This window comes from Hakea prostrata, chromosome 5, assembly GCF_041222555.1.
Source record: "Hakea prostrata isolate BN-2017 chromosome 5, UWA_Hpros_2, whole genome shotgun sequence".
NCBI classification, from domain to species: Eukaryota; Viridiplantae; Streptophyta; class Magnoliopsida; order Proteales; family Proteaceae; genus Hakea; species Hakea prostrata.
The window spans coordinates 31,875,278-31,893,177 of NC_142604.1; the positions used below are offsets into that span (position 1 = coordinate 31,875,278).

The following is a 17,900-nucleotide window of genomic DNA, read 5'->3' on the forward strand; positions in this document are numbered from 1 at the left end:
GAATTTTCTCTGTATATAGATGCACTGGAAAGCGGGGTTCGCTTTCCCTTTTTTAATCCTTTGTTCTCCGGCATTCTGAATCATTGGAACATTTGTCCCAGAATGCTCCTCCCCAATAGCTGGCATCTCATCGTCGGCTTCTTGGGTTTGTGTTTTGAACTTGGCATTACGCCATCTCTTTCTCTCTTTGTACATTTCCATGTTCTTTCTATCTCCCATCCTCCCAGATGGGTTTTTCTGTCCAAACGCAATAAGGCTGAACTTGATTGGAGGGGCAGCATCCTTGTCAAAGGAACTTGCCCTTCTAACCACAAAAGATGGCGCGAAGGATACTTTTTCTGTCGAGCGCCTCCATCAGATCTTAACTTCCCAACTACCTGGAGGAGGTGTACTTCTTCTTCCGAAAATAACCGAGGCCTTCCCTTATCCAGAGAAGATGAGGCGGCCGTCAGGAAGATCAAATCCATTCCATGGTATCAAGAGATACATGGACTTGAAGTGGAGTATAACTCCATTCTTCAGTACTAGGGCTTGGCTCATTGTGAGCTTCTAACCACCATCTTTTAATTTTACTGAAGTGATATGTCTTTAATTCTGACTCTTGTCATTCTTCTTTGCAGTGCCTCCAAGAATGAACCCTGAGAGCCTGTGGGTGAAAGCCGCTAGGGCGGTTGTGACAGCCGAGCAACGATCTCCCAGAGCCTTGACTGTAGATCAAGAGGCTTCTGTTCCCTCTCCCGACCCCTCTTATAGGGGTATCAGGAAAATCAGGCCCGTGGCTGATGCTTCGGGTAAAGGGAAAAAACCGATGGTGGAGAGGTCCAATATCGCTTCCTCCGCCCGAACCAAAAGGAGGCATGACACAATTGATGCTTCCTCCAATAAAAAATCCAAAGCTTCAACGGATTGTGAGGAGGTCTTCATCCCCCAGTGGACCCTTAAGCTGACCGACAGGGTGACTCGGGATCCTGAGAAAGCTGCAGAGTGGAGCTCCCTCAGTCTTGCTCCATCTGATCGCCAGGAATTTGAAGCCCTGGATGACACCTCCCTTGTTAGTCAATCTACAAGGTACCGGTCTTCTTGCTTACTTATTTTTTCATAATTTCTTATGACTTCTTCTGATATTTTCCGCCTTCCCAGGAATGTTGTGTTGAGCTTTTATCAACACATGGAAGCATTGAGCCGGGTTGGTCGCACCAGCTCCTTGCTACAAACCTGTGAAGAGAATTTGGCCAAAGCCAATTCTGAAATAGACCAGCTGACTGCAGCTGCCGTGGAGCTGCAGAAGAAGCATGAGGAAGAAGTGATCTCCCTCAAGGAGGCCCTCGAAGCTTCGAAGATTCGTGCCGCTGCTGCCGAGCGCGAGGCCAGGAAGCAAAAAGCAGCTGCCACGTTGTTTGGTGACAGGCTTGAATTCAAAAGTAGGGAGCTCGAAGAACATCTGAAGTTGGCGATCCCTAGCAAGCCCGAGCATATAAAACTAGAGCTTCGGAAGGAGTGTGTTCGGAAATACCTGAACAGCGTACCTTTCTCCGAGCTGCTAGGTATCTACAACATTCAAGCTTATCGCTTGGGGCAGAACGACGTTTGGGAGCGAATTCTCGGATCAATCCCTGCCTTCGACACTGCTCCCTTTCGTGAGGTGTGCCACAAAGAGGTCTTCGGGAAAGTTGGTATGGATCTCCCGGACTGGGCTCAGGAAGAAGATGATCCTTTTCCATCTGACCCTCAAGCCCTCAATATGAGGCATACCCGGCTGACGAGCCGGCACTTCCGGAGGGAGAAATCACAAGCCGAGTCTCAAGTTGCGGGCCGCCGACTCGGGGGCTGATCGGGGGGCCGGGCCGGAAGAGAGGGGGGGGGGTTTTTTTGTATTACCTCTTGGTTTCTGGGTTTTTTTTTTTCCCCCTCTCCTCCCCGAAATCTTGCTTGAGTCTCAAAGTATAAATGATAAAACTTATCACGTAACTTTACATTCCCCGCCGAAAAATAATCTTGTAGAAATATTGTGAAGATGCGTTTCGGAAAGATGCATTTATCTTCCCCACCACTTCATTTAATGCAAAGTCTGCACGTTTCCCTTCTGCGAAGTTCAAACGTTTTCCTGCTTTTGTATACCATTCACTGTTTTCAATGAATCGGAAATACATCCATTATTTTAATGGTGGTGCGACGATTGGAGGTATCTCTGGGCCGGGTGCTCGTTTCCACATGTTTCCATGTGGCATCCCTCCGACCATTGATCTTCCTTTCTACGGATTTCGAAGCGTCATTTTGATCTAGGTCGTCGATTGTCCTTAGCCTTCAACCGTCGTCTTAGTACCTGAGGCTATTTAAACCCTTCGTGGGTACCCTCCATCTATCGTGCTATCTGCAAGTTAGATTTGCTAAAGTGCTAAAGCGACCTTTCGTCCTTCGGCTTGCTTCCGTATTCCTCGTACTCCAACAATAGCTCTATCAACTTCTGAACAAGTGAGTTTCTTGATTACTCATCTCTTTCCCCACTTCCCCCCTGAGTAAACTGCACAGTAGTTATACTTGGGGTTTAGTTATTTGGTTTTGTCAGAAGTGATAAAAAACTAGGGTTTTCCCTCTTGTTGTCGTCGTTTGATTTCTGTACTGATACGGCTTGTTTGTTTGCATAGTGGCTCCCAAGATCAACCCGAACTTTATCAGAGCAAAATCTTGCAAGAAAATCGTTCCGTCGGTGGTGGTTGGGGCCAGTGAGGTGGTTTCAGCTAGTGAATCCTCCAAGCGTAAGGCGACTGCTGCCGGTGAATCTTCAAGTCAGATTCCCACAGTTTCTATTGATGTCGTCCCTGCGCCTCTTTTGCCCGAAGTGATCGTTAGTCTTTCCCAGGAAGATCTTGATCACTCCGTTGCCGATGCCCCTGCTGGTGAGACTGTTGGTGCACCCCCGAAGGAGACTCTTCGGGCATCTGAGGCAACTATGTTGGCGTCTGATGAAGGTGTGGTCCCAGTAGGTGCTGCTCCTATTTCCCATTCTAATGCTTCTTTGGCATCCTCCTCCTCTCCTTCCGAGTCAGAGGATTTTGCCACCAGGAAGCGCCGTCGGTTGACAAGTGATGCAGCTCATCCTTCTCTTGGTGTAGCTCATCCTTCTCATCCTTCGCCTGAATTAGTGTCAAACGAGTTTCACAGAGCGTTGGAATGGTGTACTACTGCTCGAATGACTTCTGAGAGCACAGTTCTTTCCAAACTTCCAGATGAAGTCTTTACGAAGTCACTAGTGATGTAAGTCTTTCTTCATTATCTTCTGATTCTGAAAAATTACTCTTCTGCTCCTTCTTAACTCTGAAATTGTTTGCAGGAGTCTTGCTGGTAACTTCCACAACCAAGTGGAAGCGGTTTCTAGGCTCGATGGGTTGAGCAATGAAGTTTCCGGGCTTCGGGAAATCTCCGAAGCTAAAGATGTTGAGATTGCTCGCCTTCGGAATCTAGCTTGGGAGGTGGCGGGGAGAAAAAAATTCGATGATTGGTCGTCTTCAGTCGGACTTGGATGATGCCAAGGAGAAGATCCGGCGACTGGAGCGAACAATTGGAAAGTCAGGAGCCAAAGGATCTGAAACGTTACCTGAAAGGCAAGCTATCGTTCCTTTGCCCGAATCCCTTCCAACTAATGTTCGCAGAGCCTGCGTCTTCAAGTATTTACACAGTAAGCCCTTTGTTGATATGCTGAATGCTTATAACTTGCAGGCGTACCGGGATGGTGAGAACGAAGTATGGGAATCAATATTAAGGAAGGATCCTCATTTTGATACGACTCCCTACGGTCTTGTTTGCGATCCCAAAGTATTTACCGACCCGGGTATTCCTCCTCCCGACTGGACCAAGGATAAGATTGATCCTCCACCTTCCGATCCAGATATTATGCATTATCTGGAAGATTCTCCTGTTTATTCTCCCCTGGAAGAAGTCAATTATGACGAGCTTGTCCTGAATGCGAGTTTGGTCGAGGACCATACTTCTCCTGGACAAACTGGACAAAGAGTATGAAATTGCGGAGGATTTTATGCATACCGAAATATTTTGTGTAATCCTCATTTCTTCTCTTCTGTACCTTGAATCCACTCCAATGGTTGACTCATATGTTTGTTCTAGCAAAGTTGTGTCGATCTTGTATAACTTCTGACAGTCACTGATGATGACTTTCTTTTTTGACCGAAGATTGTATCCAGCTCTTGTAATTGTTTTGATACTGGCCTCTTTCAATCTTTTGAAGAAATAAGAAATTAACTTTATCTTGAACTTTGCTAGCCACTTGAATCGCTGTTGCATTAGGTCTTAGTTGTTTGAAACAATGCCTTTACTTAAATATTCCCGGAGAAATACAACAAGTCTTGAAGGAACTCACTCGGGTTTTAAACCGATGCCTTTACTTAAGGATTTCCGGAGAAATGCAATAAGTCTTGAAGGAACTCACTCGAGTTTTAAACCGATGCCTTTACTTAAGGATTTCCGGAGAAATACAATAAGTCTTGAAGGAACTCACTCGGGTTTTAAACCGATGCCTTTACTTAAGGATTTCCGGAGAAATACAATAAGTCTTCAAGGAACTCACTCGGGTTTTAAACCGATGCCTTTACTTAAGGATTTCCGGAGAAATACAATAAGTCTTGAGGGAACTCACTCGGGTTTTAAACCGATGCCTTTACTTAAAGATAATTCAAAAATTCAATAAGTCTTGAAGGAACTTACTCGGGTTTCAAACCGACGCCTTGCAAAAGGAACTCACTCGGATTTTCATCCGATGCCTCGACTTAAGAAAGTCCGAAAAAATTCCATAAGTGTTGAAGGACCCAACACGAATTTTCATCCGATGCCTTATAGTTGGATCTTGTTCTTGAATGTAGAGTATGATGCCCCCCAATCAAAAGATAGTTTGTTGAAAACCAAAAATTGCATTGATTGAGTTGAAAATGATTACATCGCGAACAAAATTGAAATCATCATCAAGGATAAAACATTTTGAGATGCCTGGCATTCCACGAACGATCCAACTCTTTCTGGGTGTTGATGTTCTTCAGCTTGTAAGCTCCTGAACCAACTGGTTTTACAACCATATAAGGTCCTTCCCAGGAAGGGTCCAATTTTCTTTGGTGACGCGGGTCGGAAGCTAGGGTGTTTCTCAACACCTAATCTCCGGATAAGTACCGACGATTCTTCACTCGGGTATTATAATGAGACGCTATCCTTCTTTGATAATGTTGAGTTCGTGCTATTGCCTTTGCCCGAACTTCGTCCAACAAATCAAGACTATCAAGCAGTCCTTGCTCATTTTCTTTTTCCTCGAACTCACGATCCCGTAATGTCCCCGCCATTATCTCCACTGGTGCCAATGCTTCGGATCCATATGCCAACCTGAATGGAGTTTCTCCTGTGGGTGTTCGAACCGTAGTTCTATAAGCCCACAGTACATTATGAAGTTCTTCGACCCAAGAAACTTTGTCAGCTTCGAGTCTTCTCTTTATTCCTTCTAGTAGCGTTCGGTTAGTAACCTCTACCTGTCCATTGCTTTGGGGGTATGCCACTGAGGACATACGATTCTCGATCATATATGTTCCACAAAATTGCTCAAATTGTGGAAAGTCGAACTGAGTACCATGGTCAGTGACGATAATCTTTGGAATCCCAAAGCGATATATGATTGGTTCAAGCATGAATTTCTCCACTTTTTTCTCAGTAATTGCCGCCAATGCACTGGCTTCAACCCATTTTGTGAAGTAATCAATTGCTACTATCAGATATTCCCGTCCGCCTGATGCCTTGGAGAATTTGCCCATGATATCAATTCCCCACATCGCAAAGGGAATGGGATTTAGAATTGAAGTCATAGTTTCTGCCGGGCGCTTCGATACTGTAGCATGAATTTGACAGTTACCACATCGACGAACGTATTCCATAGCAGCCTCTTGGACCTTAGGCCAATATAACCCAAGTCTCAGAATTTTGTGAGCCAGGGCCCGTCCACCCATGTGAGCTCCACAAATTCCTTCATGAACCTTAGCCAAAGCTGATTTTGCTCCTTCGGGGCCTATACATCTCATAAGGGGTCCAGCATAAGATCTTTTGTATAGTCTCCCATTCTGAATGACAAATCTAACTGATTGAATCTTGATCAACCTTGCCTCTGTTGGATCCTCAGGTAATTTGTCATCCCTTAGATACTCGATTATCGGATCCATCCAGCAACGTTCTGCTTCAATATAGAAAATTTCTTTCTCATGATAACTTGGAAAAGTTATCTCTTCAATATAGACCGAAGGGTCTAGATTCTTTTCTTTGGCATTGGCTAGTCGAGATAGTTCATCTGCCACTGAATTTTCATTCCTCGAAATCTGATATATCTTCAAATTCCGAAAATGGTTCTGCACTATCTCTTGATATTTCTGCAAGCGTGGTTCTTTAATACCATACTCCCCCTGGACTTGGTTGACTATAAGCTGAGAGTCACTATAAATTGTAACATCTGCAATAGATAATGCTTTTGACAACCGAAGTCCTGCTATCAGAGCCTCATATTCTGCTTCGTTATTACTTGCTTCAAATGCAAATCTCAAAGTATATCGAATAATAAATCCTGCTAGACTTTTTAATAGAATTCCAGCTCCTGCTCCATCTTTATTACTCGAACCATCTACATATACCTCCCGAGTGGTTGGTATAATGGGATCCTCAATGGTGGGTTCCCCCGGTGCAGTAGTTTCTACTACAAAGTCGGCTAATGCCTGAGCCTTGATTGCAGTTCTGGGCTTAAAGCTCACTTGGAACTCGCTGAGTTCAACCGACCAGGACACCATCCTTCCAGACAAATCGGGTTTATTAAGAACTTTACTAAGAGGAAAAGTTGTAAATACCTCAATTGGATGAGCCTGAAAATATGGCCTTAGCTTCTGGCGGCCATCATGAGAGCCGAGCCTACTTCTCAATCTGTGAATATCTTGTCTCCGCATCTAGCAACACGTGGCTTACATAGTAAATCGGCCACTGTTTTTTATCTTTTTCACGAACAAGTATTGCACTGACCGCTGAAAGGGACGTCGCTAGATATAGCTGTAATATTTCCCCCTTCTCTAGTCTGGACAGGATCGGTGGTTGTCCAAGTGCTTCTTTTAACTCCTCGAAAGCTTTCTGGCACTCTTCAGTCCATTTTGCTTCTTTACTGCCCTTCAGGTCTTTAAGTGCCTTGAAGAAAGGCAAACATTTTTCTCGAGACTTGGAGATGAATCGATTTAAAGCAGCAACCCTCCCTGTTAAACACTGCACATCACGAACAGTTTTGGGAGCCTCCATATCAATCAGAGCTTGTATTTTGGCAGGATTAGCCTCAATTCCCCTCTGTGATACCATGAAGCCCAAAAATTTGCCCGAGGAGACTCCAAGGCACACTTTTCTGGGTTTAGCTTCATTTGATATTTCCGCAGTACTGAGAATACCTCAGTCAAATCTGCAATATGATTTGCTTTTGTAGAGCTTTTCACTAGCATGTCGTCAACATAGCTTGAAAATCTTGTTGACGGCCCTCTGATATGTTGCTCCTGCATTCTTCAGGCCAAAAGGCATGACCTTGTAATAATAGCTTTCACGATCAGTCATGAAAGCTGTATACTTCTCATCCTCCTTATTCATAAGGATCTGATTATACCCTGAGTAGGCATCCATGAAACTTAAAGTTTCATATCCTGCAGTCGCATCTATCAAGAGGTCAATCCGAGGCAACGGATAGCAATCTTTTGGGCAAGCCTTGTTAAGATCTGTGTAGTCTATACACATCCTCCACTTCCCATTCGCCTTTTTTACCATTACTACGTTGGCCAACCAAGTTGGGCATTCAATTGGTTCTATGAAACCAGAATTCTTGAGTTTTTCAACTTCGCTTCGAACGGCTTCATATTTTTCAATGGAGAAATTTCTTCTTATCTGTATCACTGGTTTCGCCTTAGGATCTATCCAGAGTTTGTGCTCTGCAATGGCCCGATCGATTCCTAGCATGTCCTCAGCAGACCATGCAAATACATCTTTATTCTGTTGAAGAAATAACTTCAACTCATCTTTAAATTCTTCCAAATTGTTCAGGACCCGATATAAGTAATCTTTTTCTCATCCTCGGTACACAGCTGGATTTGTTCCAGCTTCTCCACTGGTTCGGGTCTTTGCATCTCTGTCTCTTCCCGATCGTCTCGAACTTCTATAGGTAGGGCAGTTACCTTCCTCGGGCCCTCCTTGTCTTTTAAATAGGCAACGTAACACTGCCGAGAGATCTTCTGGTTAGAGGAGACTTGACCAATTCCCATATCAGTCGGGAATTTTATCTTTAGGTGCTTTGTCGAAACAATAGCACCTATCTTAGATAAAGATGGTCGCCCGAGGATCATATTATAAGATGGCAGTTCCCGAACCACCAAAAAATTGATTCGGACGGTTGTTTCCTTAGGAAAACTTCCAATGGATAAATTCAACTGGACCGATCCTTCCGCCACTGCAGATGACCCTGCAAAACCATATAGATGTGTGGATGAAGGTTTCATCAAGTCCTGATCCACCTTCAATTTTTGATACACTTCTTAAGAAATTAGGTCAGCTGCAGACCCTGTATCAATCAAAACTCTATGCACTTCCCGACGTGCAATCTCTACCTTGATGACTATAGCATCATCATGAGGTAAACAAACATCTCTCTCGTCCTCCTCGCTAAAGGTGGTAGAATCTTCACCATTCAGCTTCTTCCGCTTCTGCGTCCCTCCGGTTCCAACAAATTTGGATTTTGTTTTCAGACTCCGGAGTGATTCGGGCTCTGGTCCCCCGAAGATGGTAAGGATTGGTGACCGAGTAGCTTCAATCACCTCCTTGCCCTTCTTAGGCTTCGAGGCCTCCCTTGATCGTTCCGAACTAAACGAACGATCCCTTTTAGGAGCAGCCGCACGTGGCTCACGTGGCTCCTCCCTTCTTCTGCTAACGAAACTGGACAGATGTCCCTGAGATATTAATCTCTCAATATCTGCTTTCAGATGACGACAGTCATTAGTATAATGACCATAGTCCTTGTGGAATTAGCAATACTTTTCTCGATCCTGCTGCTCTCCGGGTTTCAAAAGAATTTCAAGCGGCCACTTTAAAATATTTTTTCTTTTGAGGATATTTAAAATATCAGCGGAGCATTCAATGGAGTGTACTCACTTTTACCGGGGGATCTTTGGCGCCAAGCCTGAGATTTTCCAACCCGATCACGGACATTTTTCTTTGGCTTCTGCTTCTGCTCAGGAGCCTTCTGTTCCTTATTGGAGACTTTATTATCTCCTTGGCACGCATCTAGAATCTCCATGACTTCAGCACCGCTTCTGGCATATCTGTACCAACTCAGCATAAGTCGTAGGCATATCCTGTAGTAATAACTCCAGGAGTTTCCGATTAGTGAGTCCCGTAAATAGAGCAGTTTTGGCTACTTGCTCATCCAAATTTTCTATCGCCATCGTCACTTTGTTGAATCTTTTCAGAAACTCTCTAATTGATTCGTTCTTTCCTTGTTTGAATGTAAACAAGGTTTCTTCCGTTTTCTTGACCTGTATTCCACTCTGGAATCGCCCTATGAATTGGCGCGCCAATTCGTCAAAGTTTACGATCCTTCCAGAGGGGAGGTTCGAAAACCACTTTTGTGCTGCTCCAGTGAGAGATGAACCAAAAACCCTGCATAAAATTTCATCAGAATTACCTGAAACTGCCATGGTCTGTTGGTAATAGCCGATGTGAGCTGTTGGATCTCCGGAGCCATCGAATGTTAAAAAGGTAGGCAAACGGAAGTTATGGGAAAATTGATATCCCGCAATTGGCTCGGCAAAGGGAGTCTTCCGAATGACTGAGTAAATATCCTCAGTTATTCTTCCCTTAGCCAACTGCCCTAATTTCTCATTGATGTTGGCCAATTCCTGACCAATGTGGGTCGGGTGATCTTCAGCAATATGATCACGACCTCGATTAACACGATCATCCCGTGCTACCTAATCATCACGAACAGCCCGTCCTTCCCGAGCATTCTGCTCGTCGCGAACTGCTCGATCATCACGAACGGTTCTTCTGACAATGGGTGAGTGAGTTCTTACCCCTGTATCCAACCTTCTATTTGAATCAGTTTACTCTCTTGCGGTCTGTCGAACCGATCGTCTCGCCTAGGTTGATCATCAATCCTCCTAAGTCCTCGGTCTCCTTCACAAAAATTCTGACCGATATTCCGGTCTTCAGCCAATCTCTGGTCACGTGGCAATGCACGTCTCCCTGAATCGCGCTGATCAGGTTCTTGTGGTAAAACCACTCGTCTGATGAGCATGCGGAGTGCTTGGCTCACCTCCAAAAGTTGAATCTTTACCTGATCCAATTGATCTTGGAGTGTATCAGGAGGAGGATTACGTCCTCCCTGGCCACCATCTACCTCGATAGGATTTTGGCTTTCCAGAGGAATATCTGGATTATTCACTCTAGGGATCTAAACACCGGAATTGCGTTGTGCAGCGGCTGCTGCTGCTGCTGATCTAGTCACCATGGCTTTTCAAGTTGTTTCCCACAGACGGCGCCAATTGAGGCGTCCAAAATCTGCTCAGCCCTTAGATTTCCTCGTGATGACCTGCAAAATGAAAGCGTCAGATGTGGCCCGACCGCTGGGGTCGGGAGTCCACCTCCGAAGGCTAAGTCAATTGATGAACTTAATCACAAACGGCCCTGCTAGAAGCACAGAGCTAAGGAATGAAGAACTGGGAAAGGTGATCTAGATAGTAGATCGCTGATAGTTTAGGTCTATCAGTATGTATCTGAACCTGAGTCTCAGATTGTGTGTTTTTTTTCGATCCCCTCACCTTGTATGGTAGTGAGGTTTATATAGAGTGTACCTTCGAATCTCCTTCGTTGGATGCACTTGAGCCTTCTTCGGGTAGTCGTTGGATCTTAACAGTTAGATCCGTTGAGCAATAGACTTCTACTAGTTTGGACTAATAGAGGACTCCTGAGATAACCTTTAGGTTATGTGATGATTATCCCTTCGATAATGATTATCCGCAACCGTCAATTCGAGTCTGCCATTATTAGGGTGATTACCCTAATCCATAAGTAGGATTAGGGCACGCTTGCAGCCGAATAAGCTTTCTTCTTCAGCAAGCCATCTTCTGGATCCGGTTCGCTCAGGAGCGAGTCGGTTCTCTCCGTCTCGACCGGGGTCGAGGTTCAGACCAGGTATGAACCCGGTCTGATCATAATCTCTCCGTATCACTCACAAATTGGGTCATTCAAGTCATCGACCAAAATATGTCGATGCGAATCCATTCTTTGGAGTCAGTACAAGAACTTGGGTTATACATAATACTAAGAATTCATAGCATGACCAAATATTTTAATCAATATATTCCTTTTCTTTAGATTAATGATAAAGGATGTGGTGAGAGAAAGGGATGCGTGAGGAGGAAAGAGAAGATCCAATTTTCTTGGAGGAGAACCCAAATAGGATTGGGAACTGAAATCGTATAGCAATGTCATCCCTGGATCTGGTGGCTGCTAGGACAACTGGCTGGCTAGATCACGGGCCAACTTGGAAAGGTCTGATGCTAGTGTGCTTAACGAAGGGGCTACTCACTCCATGGGTGAATTGCCCGAACCGATTCAGGCAGGATAGGTGAAGTGATTGAATATTCTGCAAGAAGGCCATGAATTGTAGAGAATTTATTCAAATCTACTTTGATAGGGAGATTTGATTTCGAAAAACCACCATTGATTATGTATTCAGAAGAAGGTTTAGCAACAAAAATTAATTTTTCCGGTGGCTTTGCATTCAATTGAAAGATTTGTCATTTTTTAACTCAAACATGAAGGGGATATGATAGATGTGTAAAGGCGCTGCCCCTACAAAATTGCACCCATATAATTTGGTTTCACTGATGGAAGCCTGACTTCAATGTCAATTAAGCCCAGCCCTCAACTAAACTTGTTGGGTAAGACTTCCAGATCTCCCACTAGAATATTGGCATGCCAATATTCTTTTTTTGAAGTCAAGGTAGTGGGAGACTGATTCCGCTCGATAACAAAACCAAGCAAGTGACCTTTGGAAGTTGTGCCCAAATTTTGGTGGAGGTTGAAAGGGACTCCAACCAAATTGAAAATTGAGGAGTTTCAAATTCAGTGGTATGAATCTCGTTTAGGTGTTTAGTTTCATGCAGCGAGTGGTATTTTCTAAGGAGGATAAGAGGTCTGTAAAATCTCCTAAGATCCTAATCCTATAACCTGTCGTTTCAAGTCTGCGAACCTAAAAAGTTCTAGTAGAAGGCAACTTTGAACCATTTAATTGATATTAGTCTATATGTTTCTAGGATTTTTGTAGCGTGTGAATTGTGGATTTCTTGAACTCTGGCAGATCAATTTTCTTTATTGACAGGTAAGGAATACATTGTCATGCATTTGATTCAAATTCTAATTCTTGTTATTACAAATGCCATATTACTTTTTTATGAATTGTATGTGAGACTTTGCATGAATAAATGGTAATGCAGTATTTTTTGTTTATGTTATTACTCAATTCATTCAAATGATGATTGTGAATGTAATGTACTTGGAAATTGGGTGGTAAAGTGTTACCTACATATATATATATATATATATATATACACAACCCGGGATTGTGGGTTCACCCATTACCCTTTGTGCCTATGTATTCACTTAGGTTTATTATGTACATGGTCAATAAGTGTCTAAATACATTGGCTGGTAAACCTTGATGAGTGCTATTACCCATTCAGCATAGGTATTGAAGCTAAATGATCTATGATTGGCAGTGGTTGGGTCTTGTGTCATCCAACCCGATGTGTGATTTTCGTGGGGAGCCACATGCCGATTGTCATCATACAATTGGGAATGTTGCATATGCATAGTGTTGGGCTCTTGGTACTTTCAACATGATGTGTGATCTCCATGGGAAAGTCACGAGAGCATCTGCCAATATATATGTGGACAACCATAGGGTTACGAGATGTTAGTCCAGCACAATGTGCAATTTTCGTGGGGGAACAACATCCTTAGATGAGAAAGATACACGAAACAAAAGGGCACCAGGGATGAGGGAGGGTATTAAGATCACATGTCGCATGAGACATAAATAACCTTCCATCGGGTTAGATTTCTCTCTGACACGCGCCAGTACTTAGACCAAATGGTGTTGGTGAGAGAGTGGTGATCTAATCCCCAACCACTATATGATATGATCTAATCCCATTGCCGTGGGTTCCCAATGGAAGTAACTAGTCCTTAAGGGAGAGTGCAGAGACCACCTAGAGGAGGCTGGTGTTGTAACTTAATGTGTGTATGCCATAGAGACTATACTTGTTAGAGTCTAGGAATATACTTGCACATTCATTTATTATCTCACTATATTTATATTACATATTGATTTGTGTGACAGATGCGCGATGTATGATTATGTTAACCTCATTGAGTTATGAGGAACTCACTCATCTATATATATTCTTCTTAAATTCTGTTGCAGGTTATGAGAACATCGTTTACTTGGAGAGTTCACTGCCAGCGGAGTCCTGTGAGAAACCTGCGAGAGAGGACACTGAGGTAGAAAGAGAGTTGTGTCCTTGCTCGGATTGCTCTTATGGAGTCAACCTCTTTGAAGTCATGGGGATATCATATGAAAAAGTAATTGCCATAATTGTGATTAGTTACATTCTCTATTTATTTGTTAGGCAAGGGTGCTACTTCTACTTCTAAACGTTTGATGACAATACTTAGACTTCCACTGTAATAACGTTTGATGACAATACTTAGACTTCCACTGTAATAACTCTAACATACCTTCTTTTACACCTTGATTATGATTTTGATTAACTTGGATTGTTAACATGATGATGGCTCTAAACTTTGATATTTGTTATCTTTTATTCTTTTTCTCTTGGATTGTGCTATATTGTTATGCAGTTATGGATTTGGTCGTGAACCAAGATCCTGTAGTGTATCACTTCCACGGGTATTTGGATAAGTTTGAATTCGGCCGGGTGGGGTGTGACAAGGTGTTTGGTGTGCAAACATTATTGACATTCCATGGCTGAACGCTAGGAAAATCCAATGGCTAAATATGGGGCAAGTAAAAGAAGATTTCAACACTATGAAGGTAGTATAAGCATCGCCTATAGAGGACCTATCCTCAATGATTCAACAATAGCAACTTGAAGTGGAGATGCCTATGCTTCTCAGTTTTTTCTGATTCAAAAACCTTCTCTTGAAGGGGAAGATAGCATTGATCAGGTTGGGCACTCCATTTTGAACAAGGATTCTGTTAAGACATAGGATATGCAAACTTAATAGAATGAATTCTAGGGGTTTCAAGCATACAATAATTTTCCAGGGGATGTATATGTAATTTGCTCAACTGTAAAAAAAGTAAAATTTCTAACGAACCTAGTTGTCTTTATGTTCAATGTCTCGAACAACATTTTTTTCCCTCTTTTTTGCCGAAAGGTAAGAGTGTTGGAAATATATTACCACAGGGCAATCATATAAGACAAATAAAGCAGAATTAGAAAACTTATCTTGATTCAAATGGCATGAACAAAACCCTTTTCGAAAGTTTTGTTACGTACATTCATCTTGATAAACGAAAATTGACGGAGTTGAAACGTGCCAGTAACGACACTTTCTTTAAGGTATTTAAATGCCCCCGAATTGTGCACACGGGTCAAGAATGCGTTTTCACCTCCAAGATCAGTCAAACCCTCCATCTCAGACGGTGCACTCTGTAATTGATGGACTAAGGGATCCGTAAAGCTACATTCACCAATTCATTTTCTATGACACAATTTTAAAGTAAACCAATGATTTTCAAAACATTCGTCCAAAATAACAAACTCCTCCCACCTTTATATAGGAGAGCAAGAGACACCAACGAAGGTTGTCTCCAAAGGTTATATCTCTTCCCTTAAGGCATGTTTGTTAGCAAAGACACCTATTGGCCATTTAGGTGTCTTTTAGGAAAAGACCCAACCTTTAAAAAACAAATTGTTTGAATTTTCAAATAAATTATGAAAATTACAACAATCCCCCACAAAATTCAAAAATTTTGGGAAAACAAAATACTAAACTGGTGAACATATTAAACACAATAGGACATGTCGTTATAGGTGTTTTTCGGACTTGAACCTATACTAGGTCTAATGAACCTCGCTACAGAGTACAGGTGAAGTCAGACTTCTTGAACCTTTCCTCAGTGTGTAGCTGACAAGCTCATCACTCATATCCTATCAGTCGACTTTACATGATAAACCCTTTTATAAAATTTATTCTTTTGGACATTTTTCCTCTAATAAAAGAGAACAGGTCATGTCCTAGATCTCAGTCTCATGGATGTCTAGAGAATTCGCCTATATAATTCTCATTGGAAAGCGACCTTATTTCCTACATCCACTTAGGTTAGCCAGTGTGCACCACAATTAACACACCCCCACATTTCGTAGGTTTCAGCTAATTAAGAACCTCTTGCTCAACCTCTTTCCTTGTGGTGGTACTACTTTACCTTAATATTGGAATAAACGTAGTAGAACTTCTTAGGTCATCCCGTGACTTCGTTGTTTACCCTTTGAACCTAATTCAGGATTGAAACCTCTTCACATAGGTTGGGTGTCTATCACATGACCTTAGATAGGCTTTTATAGTTTATTCCTCCAAGTGACATCACATTAGTGATTTGAGGCTTGACACAACTTCTAGTCAAACTATTTCACTAACTACACAGTGATAGCGCTATCTTATCAGCCTCACTAGACATTTGTCCCTTTCACTTGTAGATACATACTTCTAAGACTCGATGTCTTACTTTCTCTATTGATCACATCATTTACCTTCAATGTAAATGCTTATTTCAATTATCATCATCATGTATCTTTCATTTTTTCCTTTAGCCTTGTGGTTTTGGATCTGTTAAACTTATAAAGCCATACACTTAGTATGAACTTATATAATCACTTATTAACACATGTTTTTACATGCTAGCTCTTGGGATTTCCAACCTTCTTACAAAGGCATATCTAGTTGGTGATATATTTTTTAATTCAAAAATCATTCTCCACCACAAGTCTATACATATCATTTTCAATTCAAGATGAATCCCAAATGCATCTAAAGCATATGCCATTTTTCATCTTCAATTCAAGATGGTTCCCAAATGCATATGAATCATGTCATTTTTCCTTTTTCAAGTAAAGTCAATCACTATACTGAACTTGTATCTTGAGAAGAGACATAAGATGTAAAATGTACATGCATCTTCATAATAAACATAAACCCCCAAAATTTAGGTTTATCACATATAAAATTCAATGGTCATATACCATTGTTATGTCATTTGAGGGTAAATCATAACCACATGATCATACATATAGAACTACATAAGTCATACTCTGACATCAATGGCCACCTAGGCCTAGCCAACTTTGGATTTAACATAACCCGAACAAATTAGGTTCACTTGAAAGGTTGCAAGACATAAATGTTTGACACAGTTGTTCCAAGTCCTCATATGTTTTCTGTAGGTCATTATTCTCATTGTTTTTGAGCCATCACAAAAGTATACAACCTTTCACAATGTATAGGCCACAAATTGGTCAAAACCTTATAGGTACATTCAATATTTGGCTGCTACTGCTCACTGTTTTAATTTATAGAAATCAAAAGTGGCCTATTAAGAGTCCCATGAAAACCTACGTTTTCCTTCTCTTAATAGTGGTCTCTCTAGATGATTCCTAGGGGCAAACATGAAATTAATAATCCATTTATTCAAGGATTATCATCATTGAGGATATTGAAATAAAGCCTTTCTAGGAAATCATACAATTTCACTTTGAATCTAGAGCAAACATATCAGTCCTCCCTCTCCCTCTTTAATTAGAGAGCCCCATAAATCATAAATCATGGGAGGTTGCCCAAAACTGTGAATAAAGACCTTTCAAACTCTTTCTAGGAGTCCATTGATAACCAACCTCAATGGTTATACCTGATTTGAAAACTTATTGAAGGCTCCATAATCTAATTTCTTTCCTCTTAACAAGTTTTTAGATCAGATCAGGTAAATCCTTATATAAAACCAGACTCATATCCATCATCACTGCTTCTTTTCTTATTATGATTTTTCGTTTTACTCTCGAGAGAGTCATGTCTGGTTTGATGATTATAAAGGAGTAAAAATCATCTTCTTGATGTATTGATGAATCTATAAAACAATTACCCGTTCATCCACATCAGGAAGCAAAGATTTCTAAACTGGGATATCGCCACGTTTTGAAATCTCCAATATTATGCCATTTACCTTATGGTAAATTTCTTTGGTTTGGATATGGAATCCTTCACCTGAAAGGAAAAGTGAGGCTTTTCCTTCATAATCTGAGTATATGTAGGAAGCATTCTCAAGAGAATTCTTTTCAAGGTATGTACGACTGCAGTAGCTTCCCTCACCTTCTTCCCTGGTTTCCATCCCATGCATATTGGCTGCAAATTTCTCAAATTCTAAAATCCTGTGAAACCTACAAGCTGTCACATCCTCCCAGCCGGTACCCTAACTGGCATACCCGAGAGTGTGATCCACAGCCCGAAGATCAGGTATCGAGTAATCAACCTCCCACATAAACAATAACATAATCATGAACAATAATAATCGATGTGCGAAAGATAAACCATAGATCCAAATAAGGAAAGAATGAATCATATATAAATCAGAGTACTAAATATAATCAGAGTATCTAAATCAGATAAGTAAAGTGAGGCGAAATCCCACTCTACAACCAGCGGAAAAGTAGTTCAAAAAGAGAATAAACAGGATAGAATCTAATCCCAATAGCAGGTACAATAGGTAACTAAAT

The 17,900-nt window shown here is 41.8% G+C and overlaps 1 protein-coding gene across 1 annotated transcript in view; it reads right to left on the bottom strand.

Moving 5' to 3' along the window:
- Positions 1–17,524, bottom strand: part of LOC149015825 (uncharacterized) — a 34,317-nt gene extending 16,793 nt beyond the window's left edge. Inside the window, exon 1 of the mRNA XM_089156604.1 lies at positions 17,392–17,524. Within this exon, the coding sequence (XP_089012730.1) occupies positions 17,392–17,524 (133 nt within the window). The remainder of the gene's footprint in view (positions 1–17,391) is intronic.
- Positions 17,525–17,900: the final 376 nt, after the last annotated feature.